Consider the following 25151-nt stretch of genomic DNA (forward strand, 5'->3'; position numbering starts at 1 on the left):
ATTGTCTAATTTTTTGAGTTCTTTGTATACTCTGGATATTAGGGCTCTATCTGAAGTGTGTGGAGTAAAGATTTGTTGTCAGGATGTAGGCTCCCTGTTTATCTCTCTTATTGTTTCTTTTGCTGAGAAAAAACTTTTTAGTTTGAGTAAGTTTCATTTGTTGATTCTAGTTGTTCACTGGAGTATTTTAGAATCCCAAGGACATCGGAATAAAATTATCAGTTGTCAGATTCTTTTTAACAATACGTCTTCAAAGTTTTTGCTTTAACATCTAAAAAAGATTCATGTTCTCATTTCAGATTATTAAGTATTGTGGGTGAGATGACTCACTCATGTGCCTTGACCTCTTAGGAAGTTGTCATTCTGTGGAATACTGTACCTACACTTACTCTAAATTTGAGTGGACTGTGTTTTAGTGTATTTGTAAATGATGGATTCAGTTTCTAAAATTAAACTTTTTATTTGCAATCCCCCCAAAATCTGTTTTTTTTTTTAATTGAAGTAATAGCTTTGGCATTTTTGTAAAAATCATAAATGCCTGTTGTGAAAAATGGAGGAAACCACTCCCCTGCCGCCATCCACTCTGGTGATCATCCAAGAACTTCCTGCTGTGCCATGGTTGGGGCAGGTGTACAGTGTAGCAGAGCTGGTGACCTGACCTTCTTCCTGGTCTTACCTGGTCTCACTCCTTCTCTGCGCCCCAGGGATCACATGTCCGTACCTGCACCCTCTATATCCTGGGGGGTCCACATCCATGGATTCAACACACATCTGTCAGCATGTAGGCACACTCCTGGCTTCATGTGCTCTGTTCATGGTGCTCTGTGACCCGCATTGTCATGCATCATTTGCTGTGAATTACTGTGATAATAATGTTATAATAAATGGTTTTTAATGTCTGTATCTGTATTGTACTGCCCTCAATGAGCTCTCTGTTCAACAGGCACGTGGATTATGGATGAATTGTTTTTTCCTAAAATTCATTTGTTTTGTTTTGTTTAGGAGGTGATTTTTTTTTGGTGGTACTGGGAATTGAACCTACAGGTGCTGAGCAACTGAGCCACACCCCAGCCCTTTGTATTAATTTTTTTTTTGAAATTTTGAGACAGGGTCTGGCTAAGTAGCTGAGACTGACCTCAACCTTGGATTCTCCTGCTTGAGTCTTCTGAGGTGCTAGGATGACATACCCAGTGTGAATTTTACAGAACCAGAGCATTTCAGACCAGTCACCCCTGGGGGACATTCATGGTTGAGGTCAGGGATGCCACAAGGTGGAGTGTTCATATCCAGGCACTGTTCTGAGCAGGTGCTTATGTGTACCTGCATTCTCACCTTGGACTGCAAGAGAGTGAGCCTCTGGGCAGGGGGTGGAAGATCTGCCAGGGTTTTGCCTGAAGCAAGTGTTCCCAGATTAACCCCTGACAGAATAAACTCATCTCTCTGACCTTTACCTTTCATACCTAGACCATCTTTCCAAGGGCTACTGCCATGGTTGGGGCAGGTGTGCAGTGTGGCAGAGCTGGTGACCTGACCTTCTTCCTGGTCTTACCTGGTCTCCCTCCTTCTCTGCACCCCAGGAATCACATGTCTGTACCTGCACCCTCTACATCCTGGGGCTCCACATCCATGGATTCAACCTGATTCTATCCTTCTTTAAAAGAAAGTCCAAGCTGGATTTAGTGGTGCACTCCTATGGCAGGAGGATCACAAAAGGCTCACAAGTGCCAGGCCAGCCTGGGCAGCTTAGCAAGACCCTGTCTCAAAATTTAAAAATAAATAAATAAGTAAAAAGAGCAGGGGATGTATCTCTGGGATATGATCAATCCAGTACCAAAAAAACCCCATATTTTTTAATAATAAAAAATAAATGAAGTCCACCAGGAGTGGAACCACAGGGCTAATTGGAATGAGGAGTATATCTTTTTTTTTTTTGGGCAGAGCATGATTTTCAGAGAAATATCATTGTTACAAAATGTATTTTAGGTGACTCTGCTTTTTGTAAACTCAGCCAATCCTGCTTCCCTGTTTTAAAGGAATGTTATTCCTCTGCATGGATGAAGGGTATCCCATCATGTAAATTTGTGCAGTGCCAGACATATGGGCTTCCCAGAAGATTCTTAGCAAAGGCTCTTGAAGCTGCTGCCTGTGGTAGGCTGAATCCAGCCTCATCCATAGGTGAGTGGGGTTCCTTAGCCCATATGGCTGTGAATGAGGCCTTACTTGGAAATGAGATCTTTGCAGATGCAATTAGTTTAATTCTGCTTATACCATAGTGGGCCAGGATAGGCCCTAAATCTAATATTAGTGGTGTCATTCTACGAAGAGACAGAGAAGCCCAAACACACAAGGAGGACACCCAGTATCGGTGCAGACAGATCAGGGTGTACAGTACAAGCTCAGCACACCAAGGACACAGCTCAGATGTCCAGAGCTCTGCCTTGCTTGAAGGTCTGTGACCAGTGTGCGGCAGGCAGGATGAGTGAGGTAGAATCTGGCTGCAGGAGCATAGAGGGAGAGAAAAGCCAGAAGTATCATGAGTCATGTGTGGGGTCACACACCTTATGTGAATGCAGGCATGCAGCAATGTATAATTATCTTTTAAATACTAATTTACTTTTTGGTACCAGGGATTGAACCCAGGGATGTTCTACTACTGAGCCACATCCACAATCCCCAGGACTATCTAACTATCTATCTATCTATCTATCTATCTATCTAATTAATTTTAAGACAGTATCTTGCTAAGTTGCTTAGGGCCTTGCTAAGTTGCTAAGGCTGGCTTTGAACTTTTGATCCTCCTGCCTCAGCCTCCCCAGCTGCTGGGATTATAGGAGTGCACCACTGTACCTGGCTTCTCTTTTGAGAGATGGTCTCTCTATTTTGCCCCAGCTGGCCTTGAAATCCTAGGTTCAAACTGTCCTCCTGCCTCAGCTTCCCAAGTAGTGGGATCCACAGCACACAACACTCTGCCTACTTAGTAGATGTAGAATTTTTATTGAGGTGAAATTACATGTGCAACAAGTTTCCTGAGAAACCTACAGAAGGTCCCATGCAGACAGCTGGAGAGGTGGGACTTGGTGCTTCTCCATGGAATATTGCTTCATCCCCACAATGTGTTTCCCTCTCCAGGGTGTTTTGGTCAGGACCAGTCTATCCAGGAAGAGGTTGTGTGGGTTATGAGCAGATCAGCTAGCTGGTTTTGTCCCACTGTGTGACCAACACCCAAGGAACTTGGCAAACATGTAAGAAAGTAGATTTCTACAGATAACACTAACTTGCCCTGATTCCCAGCATGCATCATAGAATGCCCGTGTTGTGGGCTAATGTGTATTGTGGGCATTCTGACCCAGATGAGCTCTCATTAGTACCTTGACATGGCTAGGTTCTTGTGAACAGAGAGGGGGACTTAAGGGACATGGTGCTTGATTGTCCTTTTCCAGGAATGACACAGCAATTTTTATAAAACTACCCTCTCCCTTTTCTGTGGTGCTGAGATTGAACCTACATTTACTCTACATTTGTGTGTGCCAGACAAGTGCTCTGAGTTTGTCTAGCCTCCTTAGTAGCTGGGATTACCAGGGTGCACTATTGTGGATGGCTTAAAATTAACTCTTTTTTACGTGACAATCTGGGTACCTTTAGCTCATAATGTTGCCTAGACACACCCTCTGTCTAGCTCTGAGCCATTTCATCACCCCAAAATAGAGTCTTGTCACCACTATATAGCTACCTCAGATTCTGGGCTCCCCAAGGCACCCACAGTTCTAACAAATGCACAGCCCAAGTGCTATGGCTGAGCTGCGCTCCAGCTTTCACCCTCTTTTCTACCCTCAGGCAGCCATGAGGTTTAATTGGTGCCTTTCAAGGTTTTCAGCAAATTACCCAGAAGGGCAAATAGTTTTGAATACTGTACAAACAAAATCAGATTGTGCCATCCACAGCACAGCTGGGCCAGGGAAGTGGGACAGGTGGCCAAGAGCCCAGTGCATACACCCAAAGCTGGGCTGTGAGATAAGTTTCCTGAGAAATGCTACAGAATTTCCCATGGAGACAGCTGGAGAGGTGGGACTTGGTGCTTTTCCAAGGAATGGTGCTTTTCCTGAAAATAGTGCTCCATCCCCACAGCACCTTTCCCTGTCCAGGGTACACTGGTCTGGACTAGTTTCCCCAGGGAGGGGTTGTGTGGGTTATGAGCAGATGAGCTTAGCTGGCTTTGTTTCACTGTGTGACTGACTACTACCCAAGGAACTTGGTGAGCCTGTGAGAAAGTAGCTTTCTACAGATAATAACACTAACTTGCCCTGATTCCCAGCATATGTAAGAGAATAACTGTCATGGGATAATGGGTACTGTGGACATTCTGGCCCAGATTCACTCTCATTAATGCCTTGACATGGCCAGGTACTTGTGAATAGAGAAGGGGTCTTGAGGGATATGGTGTTTTATTGTCCTCTTTTCCCAGGAATGACACACAAGTCAAAGAAAGCTGGCATTGCAAAGGAGGGAAGCCTTCCTATGACTCAGCAGAGGGAGTCTCTCTCCCTGTTGTTTTCAAGGCTGCCATAGAATTGGAGGGGACAGCAGGGGTAAGCCAAGTTAAAATGCTACAGAATTTACCATCCTTACAAAGACTCATCATTTTTCTTAAATAAATGCTCCCATATTGTTTTCACCTTTGATTCATTTTCAGAATTCATAAAAAGCTGATTGGGGCTTTTTTTGGCAAGTTTTCTCATTTTTTTTTTTTTGAGAAGAGAATTCTCAGCAGTCTCTGCTTGATTTTCTTTGATGTCTCTGCAGTTCACATTTAAGAAATGAATGAGGGGGCTGGGGATATACCTCAATTGATAGAGTGCTTTCCTTGCATGCACAAGGCCCTGGGTTCAATCCCCAGCACCACCAAAAAAAGAATAATCATCATAAACCCCCTGTGAAGGAGGACAGTGACCAACTAGCTGGATATGCAATTCAGTTAGGAGTGGTAACCAACACTAAAAGAATATAACTGATCCTGGGTATAGTGATCACACCTGTAATCCCAGCCACTCTGGAGGCTGAGGCAGAAGGATCACAAGCTCAAAGATATCCTGGATAGTTTAGTGAGTCCCTTAGTGAGTCAAAAAGGACTGGGATTCAGCTTAGTGATGGAGTGCTTGTCAAACATATGAAACCCTAGTTCCATTTCCAGTACCACAAATGAACAAAAACTGGGAACAACTCCCACATCCATTGGCAGAGGAACCAGCACCTCAAGTTAGAGATGAAAGGAAACAACAGGGCTTGGGCCTTCTTGGAAACTGAGGCAGTATGAAGGGTTCTTGGGATCAGGTCAGAAGTACTTCAGACATGGTGCTCAGAGTTACAGGCAAGGATTTATTAGAAAAACAGGAAAGAGAAAAGGGGGACAGTCTCAAGGGATGTTAGAAATATCAGTGTCACAGAAAAGCAGGGAGCTGAAATTTCAAACCCCTTGGTTCTTGTGTTCCAACAAAAGAAAATTTAAACTCAGATCAAAGTCATGCAAAAGAACTATACTATAGGTGAAAGTAATGTAAAAGTAAATGCAAAGTGAGGATTAAGTAGAAAGCACTTTCAAATGAGAGAGAATAGGCCATCTCTGAGCAGAGAATGACAAAGGAGACAATGCTGTCTCCAAATTTATTATTGTTTGATGTTTACCAGGAGAACTGAGGAACACCTCTGTATTCTTTGCCAATCAGGTGTTCAACTCCTCCTTCTCATTGGGTGGTGGAGTTTTTGACTTTGGTTGGTCCTCTCCAGAATTATCACAGTGGCCATCCTATTTAGGGGGGCTTCATCTGTAGGTCAATTCCATGTTAATGTGGGCACTGAGGTCAATAGCTGGTCAGAAATTACTTTTGTGTACTTGCACTACTGAAGAAACCTTCCTTCCCAGACAAATGGAGACACCTCTGACCATAATTGCTAGCGTTACATCAACATCAACGAACCTTGTCAAGAGTTAGTTCCATTAATCCTTTTCTGTTGACATGGTGCTACCATGTTTTAGTTTATTTTCTACAAATTGACTACCCCCTCTGCTTTCTTATCTACTTTGGAAGTAGTTTAAAGAAGACCTTAAAGTAATTTAAAGAACACTTATGACCTTGCCTGCATTTCGCTGCTCATTGCTAGCTACCAGGATGGTGAAAGAAATCAAACATGAGCTCCAGAGGGGGTGGGCGAAGCCAACCTTGACTCTTGCCAGAGGCCATATTATAGAACCTGTCTAGCAAGTGTGGCCAGTCAGCCTGCTTATATCACTAACTTAAAGCAGCACTGCCCTTTATTCTGATTGGAAGAGTTTGGGTTTTACAATCTACATGACTGGCTAATTTTAAAACTGGAGCAGGCAAAGGGAAGAGCCATAGTTAAAATGGCCACCACAGGATCCAGTTAAGGCTACATTTTGGAAACGGACCACTGTCATTTGTATTTTTCTTAGGGAAAAAGTGGGTCCTCTAAGAGAGAAGAAGGATGGTGAACCTCTCTTCCCCTGCGGTTTTATTGGGGGTCTCAGTGAAACTGGATTTTCACAATGAGACTAGACTCTACACCTGGCCAATTTTCTTCTGGGTTCTTGACTGGCAAATTTGAAGAATAAAATCCAGGGACAAGCCAGGTATGGTGGTGCACACCTGTAATCTCAGCAACATAGGAGGCTGAGACAGGATGATTACAAGTTCAAGATACCTTCCTCTTGGAGGCAGTCATGCAGCCACCAAGCTGTCAATTAAAAGTCACGAGGAGGTGGACTTGGGCAAGACTCTGGATGCTTCCTGGTGAATAAGAGTAGATTATGGTTAGGCAATGGGCCCCTCTTTCAGAGGCAGAGACCACACAGTAGACTAACCTCTAGAAATATTAATGGGCACCATCAAGGCCTATTTCTTTCTTTCCTTCCTTCCTTCCTTTCTTTCCTATGAGGAATCCAACCTAGGGGTGCTTAACCACTGAGCCATATCCCCACACCCCCAGTTTGTTTTTTTATTTTTTAACATTTTGTGTCAGGGTCTTGCTAAGTTTTTGAGGCTATCTTTGAACTAATTGGGAATTCAGAGATATATTATAAACAGAATGGTGGCTCCCATTTTTCTCTCTAAGGCTAGATTTAAATCGATTGACTGATTGATTGATAGATACTAGGAGATGTACTTAGAAGCGCTTTACCTGAGCCATATCCCCAGCATTTTTTATTTTGAGACAGGGTCTCACATGGGCTGGCCTCAAACTTTCGATCCTACTGCCTCAGCCTCCCAAGTCTCTGGGAATCACAGGAATGTGTCACTATGCCGGAACTGGCACTGGTGTTCTGAAGTTTGGGAGCGCAAGTCCTGGTTTCCTTTAGGCCCCTGGGCAGAGGGCCGCTACCTCTGCAGCAGGGTCATGGACACTGTCCAAGGTGCTGGGCTCCTGGAGCTACTACCCTTAAGCATCCGGATCCCCCAAGGCTATCCTGGCGCTTTGTGGGAGGAGGCGGATTCAGGGACCTGCTTTATGACCTGTACCAGGCGAGCAGCTGCAGCGGATGCCTCTGAGGAAAGGGGTGGTGATCTGGAAGGGAGCGTGTCCCTTGCGTGAATTACTAGTGGGGAATTCCGGCCACGCCCGCGCATGCCCAGCGTTGAGAGAGAAGGGCGGAGGGGCGGGGGCCCTGTGACTTGTGAATAAAAGAGAGCGGGCCTGGCAGCCGAGATCCCCATGCTGCGGGTGAGTGCGAGCAGGCGGCAGATCCCGCTGGGCAGGATGCAGAGGTACAGGAGTTCAGTCTTCTGGGCGCCAGGGGTCCCTGTGGCAGGATTCCCAGCCTGGGTGCCGGATCCCCCTGGATAGGGTACGGAGAGGTTGGGTATGGGTCTCCTGGGTGCGAGGGACCTCCAGAGACGGTGATGTGGGACGCTGGTGCGGGTTCGCAAGGCCTGAGTCTCGCTGGGCTGGGTGAGGACCACTGGGTCCCTCGGGTCGCGGTGCCAGGCATGTTTGGGGTGAAGGGGGCGGGCTGCCTTTTCTTGCTGGTTCCAAATTTCGGTTTCTCCGCGGGAAACTGGTCCAGCCGGTCCTGACCCCCAACTCTCCAGCTGCAGGACGGCGGGGCTGCAGGGATTTCCTTGTCCTGGGCAACATCCCTGGAGGGCAGGACCCCCCCACACACACACACACCCAACGTCAGGGACCCCCCCCCCCCTCCGCTTCATGCCAGGGCATGCAGCAGCCTTCTCCACAGCGCTGCCAGGGTGAAAAGACTGAGAGAGCTTAGAGCAGCCTGATGCGGCTTGGGTATCCTTCCCCATCACCTGTAACGGCTTTAGGGCTTTAGTAACTTTTAGAAGAAAAGTATAGCGGCCCCAAACAGCAGAGCCTTCAGCACAGCGCCCTCCTAGCTTCCAGGTCAGGAATCCAGGCCAGGGTGGCATCATTGAGCAGTACAGAACCCTCGGGTCAGCCATCCCTGCCTCTGTTGGCTTTCCTTTATGGTGGTTAAGGGGCAGGGCCAGCCTTGAGTTCTATGGTGGGCTGGTGACTGGCAAAAGGACAGAAAGGACTGGTGAGAAAAGACACAAGCTGATCAGGGAAGTGCTGGGTGTCTGGGGCGCTCACTCTGCCTTTTGGCCCTTGGTGCAAAACAATAGTGTTTTAGAGAGGTGTCCCAAGCCCTGCTCTGGACGTTTTGGTCTCTAGGGCAATGGAGCACTCCATTGGACAACTTCAAGTGGTGACAGGCTCAAGACACACCACCCCAAAATGTGAGCTGGGAGATAGAACATGTCCCCCCAAAATACACTTTGGCATATCTGTGACTGGTTATTCTTAGAAACCTGGAGTCCAGGAGTAGCTCTGACAGCTGTCCTTCTGTAAAAGAAATTGCCCTCAGTGAAGGAAATCTGCATTAGTAAAGAGGGCTGCTCTCAGACAGCTTCAGTTACCTGGGAAACTGCATAATGACACCATCTCCATTCATCTCATGGTTCCACCCTGGCCCTTTTTTCAATGTGTCCACCCCCAGGATCCTCCAAGCTCTGTCCCTTCCTGTAGCTCTGGTGCTGTGTAAAGGCCAAATGACCCTTCTTCAACCCATATTTTATGCATAGGTATGTAATTAAATGTGCTTATTTATCCTTCTGTTAGTCTGTCTGATGTTGATTTAATTCATAAACCAGCTAAAGAATCTAGAATGGTGGAGGGAAGCCATTTTCGTTTGTCTACAGTGGAAAGGAGCCTGGGGGAGGGAGAGGTAGTCATCAAAGGTTTTTGAGTGAAGAAGGCCCAGACCTTGGTGGTATTTGGTTCAGGGGCTGTGTGGAGGTGATGGGGCACTATGGGAACTGGGGCTGGGCTGTGGCAGGTGAACCACCTGAAGAGCTGGCCCTCCAGTGCAGACCTTGGGAGAGGTACAGGGGGCTGCAGCAAGGGAAGTCTGCATGCAGTGGGTACCTCCAGCTGGTGAGGGGCCACTGCTGTGGCCACTGCTTCTGTAGTCTTTGGTGCACAACCAGCAGAAGACCATGGTGGCTGGGTGGGTATGCTTTGGGATTCATGGGTTAGGGAAGAGACAAGGCCTGCCATATTGACCTCAACCTGGAGTGGCTGTGACTCTCTCCCTAGTTGGATGTCACCTGGTCAAGGAGAGGAGTGGTCCTCCATAGATGGCAGTGTCCCGCCAGGTATTGGGAACCCCAAATTCAACCCGTTAGCACAGGCTGGCCTCTGCCAGAAGCGCTGCTCAGCCAGAGGTGATCATGGCCATGGCCACTACCACCTCTCTAGTGCTGTAAAGCTGTTCCTGTAAGACTCACCCAATCCTCCCCTGTGCTTAGGGCTACTTATGGGGCAGTTGTCTTGTCCTCTCTCTCAGGGGAGCAGGGTGAGATACTAAGGAACCCAAATTAGGCAGTGACACCCAGCTCCAACCTTGCTGTCCAAGCAGCTCTGCATACATCTGGGGGTCACTTGTGTTGGGCCAAGGTTCTGCCCTTGCTGCAACTCCACCCAAGTCCCAGCGCATCACCCCCAAGTTCTCAGTGGTTGTCTGGGGAAGCTGGCCTAGCCTGCAGTCTGAGCTACAGTCTTAGCTTGCTGGGTGGTGGCAGAGACAGAGAAGGGAGTGGCTTCTGCATGGATGGGATCCAGGGCAGAAAGGGACTTGGGATGGGCCAGTGGCCATGAGCAGCCACAAGGGAAACACTGCTGCTGGGTTTCAGTTGACCAGGAGAACTTTCTGGTTACAGCAATCTCACTTTTTTAGAAACTGAAATTGAAATGGGACTGTGGTCACATGAGAGGAGGCATAGTTTATAGCAGCTGCCTTGGGGAGTTTTGCTTACCCCTTGAGACCTGCAGGAGAAGGGACACTGGGCTGGAGGATTCCTCAGTTAGAGACAGCCCTTCTCCTGTGAGGAGGTCCCCAAGTTCTGCAGCCAGTGTGGAGAGAGGCTGCCTCCTGCAGCCCCAGGACCAGGCAAGTCTCAAGGAGTGCTAGGGTTAAGTGGGGAGTGCCTTCCAAGCATATGGGAGCAGGGCTAGCTTGCAGACTCAGAAGAAGCCCAGCTTCAGACCTCTTCCACTTTTTTCAAGCAGTTTTGTGAGGTTCTTTGCTGGAGTCATCTGTCCTGCTTAAAATTCCCAGTCTCTTTTCTTTGAGGGAACTGCGTTCAGTCCCCCTTGGGAATGAGAAGCCTCTGGCTGAGCTGAAGGGCTCTGGACACTCCAGAGGATATCTAGGGAGGTGTCTGAGGCTGCTGGAGGGGGAGGGCTCTATAGGTTTGCAATGCCCTGGGAGGGGTCCCCGCAGCCTGCCCAGGCTGTCAATGGAGGGACAGGAGGGGACCGGCTGTCAGATGGGCCTTCCATGCTGATGGCCGAAATAGAGCAAGTGCCTCCCCTGCCCCTGTCCTGCTGCCCTAGAGCCCATTGGGCACAGCACTCCCAGAGGGCAGCACTGCTTTCCCTCCGCCCCAAGGATGCCCTGAGCATCTGGGACTTGTGGATCCTTGGGATGGGGCAGTGGCCATGAGCAGCCACAGGGGCTGCAGATTGTTTGTGAAGATGGATTTGTATACTGGTTGAGCCACCTGCCAGGGCTCCCCACCCCTGGGTACCAGGAAGAACATCTGCCAGCTGGCGCCTTGGGAGAGGAGGGTTTGCAATCCCAGGGGTTTAAAAAAGGAAAGCTGCTAAGCTGTGATGTGCCCAGCATTGTGCTAAACATGACATTATCATAAATCCCTGTCCTACAGATGCTGAGAGTGAAGCACAGAGAGGTTAAGTATCTTGCCCACAGCCACACATCTAGCAATAAGAAGAGACAGGATTTGAACCCTCTGGAACCCAAGTGTAGGTTGAACTGTGGTTGAGGTCTTGCTGGTCTGGTTTGAGGGGAGAAAATGGGTCTGAGTGATGAGCAGTGCCAGCCTGTCTTCACAGGCTTGCTGTGGGGCTGGGACAAGACAGGGTGGTCCCTGACAGTGACCAGGAAAGGGCAGGTGGGGCAGACATAGAACCCTGAGGGGCTTCATTTGGTCCCCATCCCTTTGGGAAGTGGTGTCCCACGTTCATCCTGCTGCAGAGCCTCCCCCAAAGGCCACTGTCCCCTGCCCCTCTTTTCATTTTTGGTGAGGGGCTGGGACTGGCCGAGGGCAACAGAACCACTTGCCAGCAGAACCAGAACAATCTCAGGATCTGCCTGAGAACACAACACAGGCATGTGGCCTTCTTACCAAACGCCACTGATTCCTACTGTTGCCGGGAATCAGACAAGAAGCAGGAGGATCACAGCCTCGGGAACTTTTTTAGAAACTGAAACAGGACACAAGGGACTTGGCTTCCCAGCAGAGGGAGGCCTCTCCTTTCAGCAACTGGAGGTTCTCTAGGTGGTTCCACCTGCTGCAGGAATCCCAGGAATCCATGGGGCCAGTGAGGTCATTGTGTGCTCTGCCAGGAACCAAGGCCCATGGATGAAGTCATGGGGGAGAGTCCTGAGGTCTCTGCACAGACAGGGTCGTTGGGTGAGGGCTTTGAGAGCTGTGGACCACCCATCTCTGACCTAGGTCCCCAAGGGACCCAGGAGGGCCTCCTGTCCTGAATGCTGGGAGGTTCCTGGAGGAGGTACCAAGGTCCAGGCAGCATGTTTCTCTTTTATTCTGTTTTCCTGGAGGATGTGTGTTTCTACAATGGAGGAAATAAGTTCAGAGTCACCAGAGCATCAGGGATCCTGGGAGGCTGGGAGTATGCAGCTTGGAGCCTGGTGGTGGGGCGCTCCCTGCAGGAGGAGCAGCCTTGCCTCTGGGGCCCAGGGTGGGTGGGTTCAGCCAAGACCCTGGTATGAATGGGTGAGACCTCTTCCCCATGAGGTTTCCCAGGCAGCTCCAGTGGAGGCCCAGCCCAGGATGAGAGTGAATATCTACTGGGTGAGGAAGAGGCCCGGGCAGTGGCATCTTTTGTCTGAATTTTACTTCCTTCTTCCCCCTCTCCCCCTGTCTCACAATAGGCTGGCAAAGTCTGTTGTGTTGTGCCCTGGAGTCTTTGCTTTTGAATTGTAACAAAATTATCATAACACACATTTGGCATTTGATGTTTTAAAGTGAAACATTTCAGGGGCCTGTGGGGCAGAGCACCAGTGTCAGTGAGCTGGTGTGAGCTTCCACACTTCTTTTCTGGTCCTGGGGATTGAACCCAGGGGTATTTAACCACTGAACTATATCCCCAGCTCTTTTTATATTTTATTTTGATATAGGCCCTCGCTAAGTTGCTGAGGCCGGTTTTGAACCTGTGATTCTCCTACCTTGCTAGGATACAGGTATGCACAACCACACCCAGCTCTTCCTCACATTTCTAAAGAAACTGGTGTGCTCAGCAGCTGGATGCTCTGTCTTGGCAGGATCTGATGATGTGGGCAGACTGGCCTGGATATTCTAATCCACCTTCAGCTGCTGGGCTGCCTCCCTAGACAAATTCCTGTCACTGGCCAGTCTGTCTAGAGAACACGCTCTTACACCCCAGGACTGGCATGCTTACTGGGTGACCTCTGCCAGCCCTCCAGCCTCTCCAGCTGCAATGGCTGCAGTGTGTCAAGGTTTCATCTCCTCTCCCACCCTCCCCTCCCTAGTGCTGGGAGTGCTTCATGTTGTTCATAGACCAGTGGGGTGGGCAGAAGTGGCAACTGGGGGTCCAGTAATGATCTCTTTTTTAAATTTTTTTTTATTAGTTGCTCAAAACATTACAATGATCTTGACATATCATACATTTGATTCAAGTAGGGTATGAATTTTTTTTCCACGTGTACAGATTGCAGTATCACATTGGTTTTATAGCCATGTTTTAGCAGGGAAGCAGGTGTCTTTTGGAAAATCAGCTGGCCACTTGTATTTGTTTTTGTTGGACTGCCTGTTGAAATTTACAGTCCTTGGAGCTATTTGTGTTGGAGAACACAGGGAGTCAGGGCCTGGCTCGAGGGTTTGGGTGTGCCTAGGGTCTTGCTCCTTTCTCTGGTCCTGGCAGCCCTACCCTTTTGCACATGGTAGCTTTGTCTTCAGGCTAGAGATGGAACTGTAGGCCAAGGTCCAATATCCAGCCCACCATTGTGGATCCTCAAGGAGCGGGTATGGGTGTTCAACTCCTGTAGGAACCCTAGAGCCCACCCTGAGTCTATCCCTGGGGCCAGGGAAGATGCCAGGTTCTGACTGGATGAGGTTCCCTATAACTGCCCATCCAGCTGGCATAGCAGGAGGGAGGCCCATCAGAATCCCGGTTTATTGTTAAATGTCAACTGTGTAAAGGGAAGTGGTCTGGAAGTAGAGAGTGTGGCAGAAAATTTTCCAAATTTTTGGTGATGTGTTTTGTGTGAGCAGTTAGAGGCCTTGGTGTAGGGTCTGAGTCCTGCACGTGGGCCTCCTTCAGTGTGTGTGCCTGAGGGTCTTCTTCCTCCAGCCCTCTGGGCCCCAGGTCGGCATGGTCACTGTCTTCCAGAATGTGCAGGGAAGAGATGCAGTGGTCAAAGAGCTGGGAAAGGGAAGAGAGCAAGGGTTAAGGGAGGGAACACCTGGAACTCAGCAGGCCTGGGCCTTGAGCAGTCAGCTCAAAGAAGGTTCCAGGCACAGGCTTGAAATGGCACCGTGTCATCCAGACCCAGGTTTGATAATAGAGATTCTTTGAAGGATGTATTTTAGGCTCAGATGTGCAGTCTTGGTGGCTGTGTGCTCACTGTGTGGGTGACATATTTGGTCAGGTGAGGTTCTCCATAGTTAAGAGGGTAGATAGATATGGTAATGCTAAGCCAAGGGAGGCAGGCCTCCACTAGGAGATTCCCCCTGGACTGGGGCTTCCTGCCCCTGAGGAAGTAGAATGACTTTTCTGGTCAGGAAGAAAAGGGTAGATTCTGTTTTAGAGCTGCAGAATTTGGGGTGCTATGGACATTTACCCAGCCCTGCCCCTTTCTCTTCTTTTCCTCTTCTCCTATACCACCCCTTTTTCTTTCTTTCTTCCTTGGTACTGGTAAATAAACCCAGAGGTGCTCTATTACTGAACCACATCCCCAGCACTTTTTATTTGTATTTTGAGACAGTACCTCACTAAGTTGCTGAGGCTGGCCTCACATTTGCAATCCTCCTGCGTGAACCTCCTGAGTTGCTGGAATTACAGGCACATACACCTGGCAGCCCAGCCTTTTTATGTGATTTGCTGTCTCTTTGCAGTTGGGTCTCTGGCCACATCCTATCTGGCTGGTAGCAGAAACTACACCAGGGCCTTGGAGAGAATGGGGCTGACCTTGGAGAGGATGGGGCTGACAGGATCTTCCCAGTGTGGCCCCTGATTTTCCCTGATCCGACCTGTCCTTCATCTCCCTGTGTAGATTCTGAGAACAATAACTCCTTGGTGACCCCAGCTCTGAAGGAAGAGATGGAGTGCAGGGAAGTGTTGAAGGAAGACGAGGACCTGAGCTTGTCCCCAGGCTCCAGTGATTGGCAGGAAAATGCAGCTGAGCCCAGTTCCATCGAAGTGTCGAGGACTGTCCAAAGAGTGAGTGAGCTGTTCTGCCTCCACCTGTCCCTGCCCCTGCTCTTTGTATCCCTGATGGCTGAGATGGGACAGCTAAGTCACAGTCACCACCACCATGTGTCCCTCATCCCCTGACTTTTCCCGGGCAACCTTACTGCATAGCGGTCCAGCTGGCCCCAGAAGTGCCACAACGTGGGCAGTGGCCTGGATGTCCCCAGGGTCTGGTCCATCCCCAGAGGAGTCCACAGGCTCCAGGTCCCTGGTCTTCCTTTCCCAGCTCTAGATCCAATACTTACGTGTCTCAAGAACTGTGGCTGGGCCAGGTGTGGGTCCCGCTGTCTTCTGGGTCTCTGTGTTGATGTGCGGGGCTGGGTGCTCCTCCACTGTGCTGCAAAACCCGTCTGGGTGTTTGCTGGCTGGCAGGTGCTTTCAGGTGCTCTTCCTTGGAGGCAAGGCCCCATCAGCCTCTGGGAGGCATTAGACACAGAGGAATTATTCTATGGTCAGGGACTCCCACTGGAGCCTGGGGAGGGTTGTGGGAGGGAGCTTCTTGCCAGTGTTCAGGAGCACAGGGCAGCAGGGGAGAGGGGACTCCAGCTCACAGACACCCAGGGTGTGGTGCCTACTCCCAGGCTTCCTCCTGGGCAATGCAAGACCTCCTTGACATACATTAGGATGGCTGTGATAAATACTGTTAGTTGCTGAGGAGGTAGTCTGTGTGCCTGGCTGCAGAGCCTCCCGCTAGCCCTGGATCAGCTGGTTGCCCTCATGCTTCTGCTGAAGGGGCTGAGCTGGGCCATTTGTGAGGTGGCAGCACCCACTCAGGTTTTGGGCCTTGTGGCAGGTCATTTGGGGGGGCACCGTCTTTCTGTTCTGTGCTGCACATCCTGCCTGCCCACCCTGACTCCCAGCTTTTATTTCTTGTGAAAGTCTCTCCATTGACATCCACAGGCCACTCAGGGTGGCATCCAGGCAAGTCGCATCCAAATTGGGTCTGTGCCCATCAGCAGACTGTTCTTGAGACACCAGTGGTATGGCAGGCAGCTTGGTGTCTGCTTTTTGGGGTTCACTTTTCAGAGCATTGGTTGAGTGTGTTCCAGGTTCACTATTATACGAGTAGAGAAGCTTGCTCGTGTAATGAAGGTGCTTTGCACACGAGGAAAGCAGAGCCGCCTCACCCCTGCAGGGGGGTGCTGTCACTCACAAAGGGCTGTGGCTGTTCCTGAGTACCATGGTTACACACTATTTCACATATGGGTTGGGCTGGGCCTTGGTGAGTTTGGAGGCAAGGGGCCTGGTGTGGACCTTCCTCCAGGGGCGTGGGTGTACCAAGAGCTCCCTGCTATGGTGTTGGTGAGCATAGCCACGTCAAATCAGGTTGGACTCGCCCAGGCCAAAGTGAGCCCTTCATGACAGCAGAACTGAACCACAAAGCAGAGTAGGCATGTGGCTCAGAAGTGATGCACTTGCCCCATGAGCAGGAGGCAGTGGGTTCCACGCCTGTGAAACATACACACATAAACTAAAAATAGATGACTGACATCTGAGGATCTGAGCTGAGGCAATGTGGACTTCCAAGCAGGAAGAGAGCAGGTTTAATGTGCCTGTTCTTACTCCTGTTAACAGATTTATATACAAAAGTACAGTGCTTCGACTGGGTTTGTTCTGGAGTTTCCTGGGAGTTGACAAAAAATATTCTAAAGTTCATCTACACTGTGAATTGGTGAGGATATCTACAAAGGATGTGAAAAAGAAGGACCCAGGGAGACAGACAGGAAAGCTGGGAGCATGCTACAAACATGGCATCCCCTGGAGGGACCATACAGCCGCATTGCCCAGCACTGGCTGGTGGCACCAGAAAGCAAGAGTCATGGTAGAAGCTAAAGTTAGGGCTGTCTGAACCACGGGATTGCCCTTGGGAAAAGCCCAGGTCGTCAGCTCATGTTGAATGAAAGATACACCAGACTGATTAAATAATTTAATGTAAAACAGCTTTTCAAGAGTTGTAGAAAATATTGGTGAATGTTATATGTATAAAATTATGTGTTTTAAGCCTCTTCCAATTTTTTTTAAATCCACCCTGAAGTACTGCTGTGGCTTTATAAATATGAGGCTTGGGTCCCAGCCTGTGACACTTAGTGGCTCTGAAAGCCCCCGTGATGCCCTGTTAGTTCTCAGGAGGACACCAGCCCTTTTCTGGAAGGGCAGGTGAGGGATGCAGAAGGCAGTTTGCAGAAGAGATAAGTGGGGACTAACAGAGGATTGAAGACCACCTGAGCCACTGCAGTTCTGTCCATCAGGGATTCAGGTTGTGCTTGTGTTGGAAATGGGTGGCTCTCTGCTGCCCAGATGTGGCCAAGGGGGTCTGAGTCCACAGGGGGGCTGTTGCTTGCTATCACCCTTGCCCTGGCAGTTGTCTTTCAGGAACTGGCTGAGGTTCCTCTGAGGGACTTCTCTGGGCCATCCCTGCTTTTCCTGTGGTCTCCACGCCACTGTGTCACAGAGGGTACAACCAGGCCCTTCTCGGAGCACCTGCAAGCCCAACCCCAGGGTGCCTGCCCTCTTGGGAGCCTGCTGCTTAGTGTCTCCCTGCTGACCATTCCCCTCCTAGAGAGCAGCTGGCAGCTGTTCTAAGGGTCAGACCAGCCTTCCATTTGTCTCTGTGGCTCAGGGAGTCTGGGGTCTTTATTTCCCTTGGGAGTTGATGCTGCGGCTGAGCCAGATAATCCAGTTAACAGGGCTGGGAAAGAAATTAAGCTAAAGCTCAGTCAGCAAATGAGCTGCTGGCAAGTCCCGCTGCATCCAAGGAACACTGCCAATACAAGTTTCCCAGGGTGGGCCTAGGGGGGCACTGCTTGGCCTTCTTGGCCATCCCTGCTACAGCCTATTGCCAGCCCATCTTTAGCTCATCTTCAGCTGAAGGGAGTAAGATGGAGGCCAAGCCACACACCAGGAAGTGAGCTGGGAAAAAGTAAAGCATGGGAGGTATCAGGAGGGTCCTCAGGAGTGTGCTGGTTGGTGCCACAGGGGAAGGTGGCCCCTCAGCCAGGGAGGCTAGGTGAGGCTTCCAGGAAGGTGCTGGGGAGAGATGCTAAAAGGAATGAGGGGTGAGTTTTGGGGTCCCTGGGGACATGTTCAGATGAAAAGATTGGCATGCCAAGGCCCTGGGGTGGCTTGTAGTGTCCTGTTCTCAGTGGAAGGAAGTAATGTCCCCGAGAGTGAGAGAGGGAGGAGGGCCCAGGCAAGGTTGGGGAAGGGTTCTCAGAGGCCATGGTAGTGGACTGGAAGGACAGTCCACCTGGGCTGCTGTGAGATGCGTGGCTGAGGGGCAGCCTTTCAGGCTGGGGCTTGGTTGCTTGTTTCAGGAGGGCGAGACCAAGGACAGGTTGGCTGCTCCTGGAGAAAAACCAGGTGAAAACAGCTCAGAGCCAAGACTCTGGGAAGCCAGAAGGGAGTGACAAAAATTACACAGCTGCTTTGACAAAGGAGAAGGAGCAGAAGAACCAGAAGGCCAGAATAAAGGCCGTCCCCATGAGGTACCAGGCCACCCCGCCCAGGGCCAGGGAACAGGGAGGCCATCCACGCCTGTTGAGGACCCCTGTGATGAGTTCAGTCCAGGGGTTGCAGGGGAGGTGGGCTGGCTAGGCCAGGGACTCACACCCTCCTCTTTTCTTGGCTGCTTGTGCTGGGCAGTAGCCAGGTTCCTGCTATTTGTGTGTGTCTTTCTACACATAGGGCTTTTTAATGGTACTAAGGATTGAACCCAGGGGCACTTTACCAAGAAGAGAAGAGTAGAGAAAGATGACCAGTAGAGAAAGAGGAGGTGGACCAGGCCAGGAGCAGTTGGTGACTACAGTACTTCCTTCCTTCTTCCAGCTGGCTGAACCCCGAGGAGGGGATCACCGTGTACTTCCACGCCATCATCCCCAAGCATGTCACCTTCAACCCCGAGCTCCACACCGTGTTCATCAGGGGAGGAGAAGAGCTCGGACAGCTCAAGTGGAGTGACACTTGCAAGATGTACTGTTAAGTGAGTCCCGGGGCCTCCAGTCCCCCCAGTATGTCTTAGAGTTGATCAGTGAGTCCCAGCGGTGGCCCTGCTCCCTGGGTGAGCGTGTGTTTGATACTCCAGCATGCATGTCTTCGTCCCGTTTCGCCCTGGCTCTTTTTTCTGTCCTAACTAAGAAGGAAGCCCTGCTCTGTTCTAGAGATGCCATCTTGGTCAGTGTCCATTATAGCTTTGGGTCTGTGTTCCTGGTATGTTTGAGACCTAAATCTTCTGAGTTAAGACTTCCAGATAACTTTCCAGTGTCTTTTGATTTGCAGGGACTTACATGAGTACGGGTCCCTCATTGAGGGCAGGGTTGTAATTCCCAGGCAGAGCCTGGATAGAGCCATTCCTTACAAGTACGTCCTTCACCATGGCCGAGGCTCCAACTGCGCCGTGGAGTACATTTACGAGCAGCCGCAGAAGGCGGGCGAGCACGTGAACCGCTGCCTGTGTGTCAAGTCCTCCCTCCTGCGCTCCAGAGGTAAAAGGCCTCTCCTGTGGCACCTGTGTCCTGGGCTGGGTGCTGCTCTGTGGAGCAGACTGCGTGGTCTGCATGGGTCCTCTGATGTGTGCTGCCCCTGCTGTGATTTAACTTATGCGAGAGAGGAAATGGGAAGGAGAGAGGACAAGCCAGAGGAAGAGCTGGGGCTGTGGGCAGGATGGGCCCGGGTACCCAGCAGACTCTGGGACAAAGCAGGGAATAGGGAGCTGCTGGCTGGCTCTTCCTGGAGGCAGCCAGGTGGTGACTGAAAGCAGGACAGTGTGTCAAGAGCCTCCCTGTGGGCCTCTGTTATTTGTCCTTGTCACATTTTGCTGGTGGCACTTGGGTGGCTTCCACATTCGACCTGCTGAATCCTTGGAAAGAACCCTCTGCACCTCTTCAGGCCCTCTGGCGGCTCTTTGTATGTGACCCTCTCTGGAGATACTGGCTGTCCTGGCCTGCCTGGGCACCAAGCCATGTCTTCAGCTCCCCCCAGGGCCTAGGATTTAAAAAATATGTTTTCTGGGCTGACCTCAAGCACCTGGGCTCCAGAGGTCCTCCTGCCTCATCCTTTTGAGAGGCTATATGTGCATCATGCCTCCTGGCTATGCATGTAATTTTTAATAATAATAGTGTACCCCGAGGACTTCAGCTTTTAGGCGAGACTGGACTTCATCAGATAATTCCACAAGCAAAGATGGAGTTTCTGCTCTGACAAGTCCCACAAAGTGAGGGGCTGGAGTAGGGTCAGGAGAAGCTCCAGAGGAGGCCATGCCTGAATCAGCATATGAACCCTGGCCAACTGTCACCTGGCAGGGACAGGGTAGAGCTGGGGTGGCCGGGCCAACCAATGGGACAGCAGTGTGCACAGTGCCTGCTTTGGGCCTCAGGAGTTCTACTTAGCACCTATCTTAATATTTCACTGCTACTTGTGTGTGTCTTTCTACACATAGGGCTTTTTATTGGTATTAAGGATTGAACCCAGGGGCACTTTACCACTGAGCCATGTCCCAGCCCTTTTTATTTTTCGTTTAGAGACAGGATCTCCCTAAGTAGCTTAAGGCCTCTGAAGTTGCTGAGGTTGGCCTTGACCTTGCAATCCTTTTGCCTCAGCCTCTGGAGTCGCCGGGATTACAGGAATGTACCATGGTGCTTAGCTACCTCTGACCACTTATAAGTTTTCTGTCTTTTTTCTTCTCTTCTCCTCCTCTTCTTCTTCTTCTTCTTCTTCTTCTTCTTCTTCTTCTTCTTCTTCTTCTTCTTCTTCTTCTTCTTCTTCTTCCTCTCTCTCTCTCTCTCTCTCTCTCTCTCTCTCTCTCTCTCTCTCTCTCTCTCTCTCTTTCTTATTTTTGACAATGCTAGGGCCTCATGCATACTGGACAAGTCCTCTACCCCTGAGCTAGATCCCCAGCTATTTTATTCATCTTTAAATTTTGAGTCAGATTTTGCTAAGTTGTCCAGCTGCCTTCAAAATTTTAATCCTCCTGGTTCAGCCTCCTATATTGCCTGAAGTACAGGCATGCACCATGGTGCTTGGCTAACACTTTTGTTTTCTAATATTTTACAGTTGACATCACTGGGTTTTCTATAATTGTGTCTCTTGCAGCTGGCCCTCAGGGCAGCCATGAATTCAGCCCTTGCTCTGTAGTGGGCACCTGCTAGTGGCTCTGTGTCTGCTGGGTAATCTTTACTGTCCTCTTTGGGGTAGGTGTTTCTGTTCACAGTATGTATCCTAAAGTTATTTACCAGAACAGGATTCAGTTGCTAGTGATAGATGTAGTTTTATTATAAATGTTTTTTATGTATTTTTTAATTTATATATGACAGCAGAATGCATTACAATTCTTATTACATATATAGAGCACAATTTTTCATATCTCTGGTTGTATACATAGTATATTCACACCAATTTATGTCTTCATACATGTACTTTGGATAGTAATGATCATCACATTCCACCATCATTAATTACCCCATGCCCCCTCTTTTTGGAATAAATATTTAACTTATGTGTGGTCATGTTTAAAGTTTTACCAGACTTGCTGGTAAAACTAAGCAGAGACTTGGTTTTAAACTTATCACTGTGGGTTATCTGGGATTTCTGTCTCTAGAGGATTTCTGTCTCTAGGGGCATGGCCATGGTAGCTGATGGAGTAAGTTCTGATCACCTCAGTTTACCAAAGTCCTCTTGTTTTCCTTCCTTCCTTTCATCCTCTGACTATGCTTCCCTATTTCTGTTTATTTTTTAGACAGGACCTCCCTAAGTTGCTGAAGATGACCTACAACCTGTGATTCTCCTGCCTCAGCCTCCTGAGCCACTGGCACTACAGACATGTGCCACTGTGCCTGGCTGCTCCCCTGTGTTTCTGTCTTCCTAGGTGGTACCTTGGGCTGGGGGCTTTTGAGATCTTAAGTGTGACATTTGTCTTGCTATCACCCATAGACTGGCATCAATATGATGATATAATTTGCATGAAGCCTCCTGGGACATTGGAGAAATTTCAGAACTTCTTCACTAATAAGATGAAGAAGGAGCTGGTGAAGGGAAGAAGATAGCAGCCGAGATCATGCTGGGCCGCATCTTCAGTGTCCTCCAGACCTGGAACCTCATCAACCTGCAGAACTTCTTCACCCAGTTCCGGCAGTTTTATTCTGTTGTCCGAGTGCCTATGATTTACAAAGGGAAAGCACAGCCCTGGCACAGCCTGGACCTCAGAGAGGAAGAGGTTATCAGGCTTCCCCTTATCCTCAGCAGTTCAGATGTGAGTGGGCAGGGTCCCCTGACCTACTAGAAGTAAGGAGACCCTGTGACTGACTGGGGCAGGTTCAGAGCGGGCAGGAGGACCTTTCCATCCCTTCTTTTTCTGCTCCACCTCTTGGGAATCCCCTGCCCCCACATCCCTCCTCCTGATTGCACTTCTGAGCCTCACTCCCAGCACTGATCTTGAGTTTTTCCAGGCCTAGGCAGAGTTGAAAGAAAGGGTAGAGCCCATCATAGCCCCTTCAGCCACACTGTGGCTTGGAGACAGAGCTGGCGCTCTCTCTGAGTTTGACATTGAGCTCTCAGGAGCATCCAGGGGTCTCCCAGACCCACCTCACTGAAGAGATTGGGACTGAGCATCCATGTGCTTTTGCTGTCCCAGAACCTCAGCATGCCTGGGAGTTGGGGAGGCGAGGGAGATGCGACCCTGCCTCGAGCTCCCCTGCCTCAGGGACTTGATCCCCTGCCCAAGGGTCCTCCAACCTCCAGGGCATGTTCTCCATGGCTGTGCCTCTTCTTTCCCCCTGCATCAGGTGAAGAAGCACCTGTGGGAGTGTGTGAAAAAGCAGATTGAACCGTTTCTGGAAGGAAAGAGTGGGGATACCCTGCCTGAAGGCTGGCCTGTGAGGAGCAGACTGAGGATAGGCCTGATCCTCCTTTTTCTGGTGGAAAATGCCAGATTCTGCTTGTCGGAAGGTGACTTGACCTTACTATGCTCCATCCTCTGCCCCAGCACGGGCTCTCCAGATATTCTACACAGTGAACTCCACCACATCCTGGGCACATCTGAGAGGTATCCTAGGGTTTCTTTATTTTTTGTCAGAATTTTCATAGCCATATATCATGATTTTTATCTGGTTATAGAGATAAGTGCTAGTCAGAGAAAGGCTGAGCACACAGTGGGGAAAAATAAAACACAGTCATGTCACCACTTGCTCCTGTCACTTTCCTGGCATGTATAACATTGCTAGTATTGTTAAATTCTCCTGAATACCCTGACTTCAAAAAGCTTCACAGAGCCAGGCACCATGGCGGCACTGTCATCTCAGCTACTTGGGAGGCTGAGGCAGGAGGGTTGCTTGAGCCCAAGAGCTTAAGGCCAGCCTGAGCAACTTAGTGGAACCCCATCTGGAAAAATAAATGACAGAAGTGCTCCTAGGGGGACCTTCCTCTGCTTGCTCAGCATGCCTTAGCACTGGGGCCCAGGCCTGCCTGCAGGTGTCACCTAGGAAAGCTGCAGAACCCACAGGGATGCTGTCCCTGCTGCTCTACCTGTGTTGGTAGCTCTGGAAGCACAATGCCCCTGCTGGGTTAGCCATGGCCTTTTATGTGGTAGGGAAGACATCTTCTGAGCTGATGTGCTCGAAGGATCAGGGTCTCTTCTGCTTCTGTTTGGATTGAGCTTGGGTAACATCAGGTGGCCTTTCCTGAGCTCTTAGCACCTGTGGGTTTCCTAAGTTATAAAGACCCAGGTAGTTGCTGTGCCCTCTGTGAAAGGGTAACAGTGGTTAGGAAATCTACAAACAGCTGTGTGGGGGTGTGAGAGAAGGAAGAAGCATCTATTTCTGTGCCTGTGGGACAGACACCATGGGTTGTTCCTTTTAAAAAGTGGCTTTGTAGCTGGGCACAGTGGCACATGCCTGTAATCCCACAGACTCAGGATGTTGAGGCAGGAGGATCACAAGTTCAAGGACAGTCTCAGCAACTTAGGAAGGCCATGTCTTAAAATAAAAAAGATCCGGGATGTAGCTTAGTGGTAGAGTGTCCCTGGGTTCAATCCTAGTTAAAAAAAAAAAAAAAAAAAAGTTAGGTTTGTATTTATGTCCACCATCACCAGACTGCCTGGTTCAAATCCTAGGCCCTGTGTGAATTCCTTAGCTGGAAACTGAGGGCCCCAATTCATCAGCTGTGTGGTGTGGATGGATATGACCCTAGTGGGAGTCTATTGGGGTTCACGATGTCTTGGTGCACTGGATGATGGCCAGGGAACTTGTCCCCTTTGCCACCCTGTGTCTCCTGGTCTGGGACTCCATATAGGTGTGCCCCATGCTCCTTCTGCTGGATGTAAGTGGCTGTCCATTCTCTCCTGGTACATCAGACCACAGGGCAAGTTGGACACAGCCAACCACAGCTCACATTAGGTCTTGGTTCCCTTCCAGATGGCAAGAGTACTTGGTCAACCTGTGCCAAAGGTGCATGGCTGTAAGGGTCATCGACTGGCTGGGCATCCTCCCTGTCCTGCACTACTGTATGCAGCTGGCTCCTCCAAGAAAGGACTTTGTGAGTCAGCCTGAGGACATCTGTGCTGCCCTCCAGGGAATCTCCTTCTCTCAATTTCAGGAAAAATGGCTCAATGAGTAAGTTCTACAGCTGCATTTATATAAGTGCATCTTGGAATAATGATTGTTTAGCACTTTGCCACTGAGGTACATCCCCAGTTCTTTTTAAAATTTTCAATTTTTGAGATGGGTCTTGCTAAGTTGCCTGGCCTGGTCTGAACTCCTTATCTTTCTGTCTTTGGATCAACTGGGATCACAGGCATGGCCACTGCGCTGAGTAGTCTTTCTCTCATGACTATATTAATGTATGTTTCATCATTTGTTTGACAGACTCTTAGCACCTCTGTGTGTCCCAGGACACGGCCCCACGTATGGCAAACCTTAGTTCATAATCTTGCTTCTGACCTTGCCTTTTACCTGAGGTGAGGGGTGTGAGTGCATTTTTGGCAGGGCTGGAGGAAGATCCTCCTTTTGCTTGCCATAAGGCTCAGGCTGGAGAACTGGCTGGGAGAAGCAGAGGACTTCCACACTCTCTGCTCTCTGATTGTAAGGGTGGAGCTCTGCCCT

The 25151-nt window shown here is 49.7% G+C and overlaps 1 protein-coding gene across 1 annotated transcript in view; it reads left to right on the plus strand.

Moving 5' to 3' along the window:
* The window catches only part of LOC308631406 (E3 ubiquitin-protein ligase RNF213-like), a gene marked incomplete at both ends in the record, with an annotated part of 277493 nt that overhangs the window by 4013 nt on the left and 248329 nt on the right, over positions 1–25151 (plus strand). The window contains 8 exon segments of the mRNA XM_081262610.1: positions 18378–18548; positions 18889–19035; positions 19037–19042; positions 19339–19544; positions 21988–22092; positions 22095–22270; positions 22839–23098; positions 24465–24662. Of these exon segments, the coding sequence (XP_081118736.1) occupies positions 18378–18548; positions 18889–19035; positions 19037–19042; positions 19339–19544; positions 21988–22092; positions 22095–22270; positions 22839–23098; positions 24465–24662 (1269 nt within the window).

The sequence above is a fragment of the Spermophilus citellus genome (assembly GCF_964194105.1).
Source record: "Spermophilus citellus genome assembly, chromosome: 12".
In the NCBI taxonomy this organism is placed as follows: domain Eukaryota; kingdom Metazoa; phylum Chordata; class Mammalia; order Rodentia; family Sciuridae; genus Spermophilus; species Spermophilus citellus.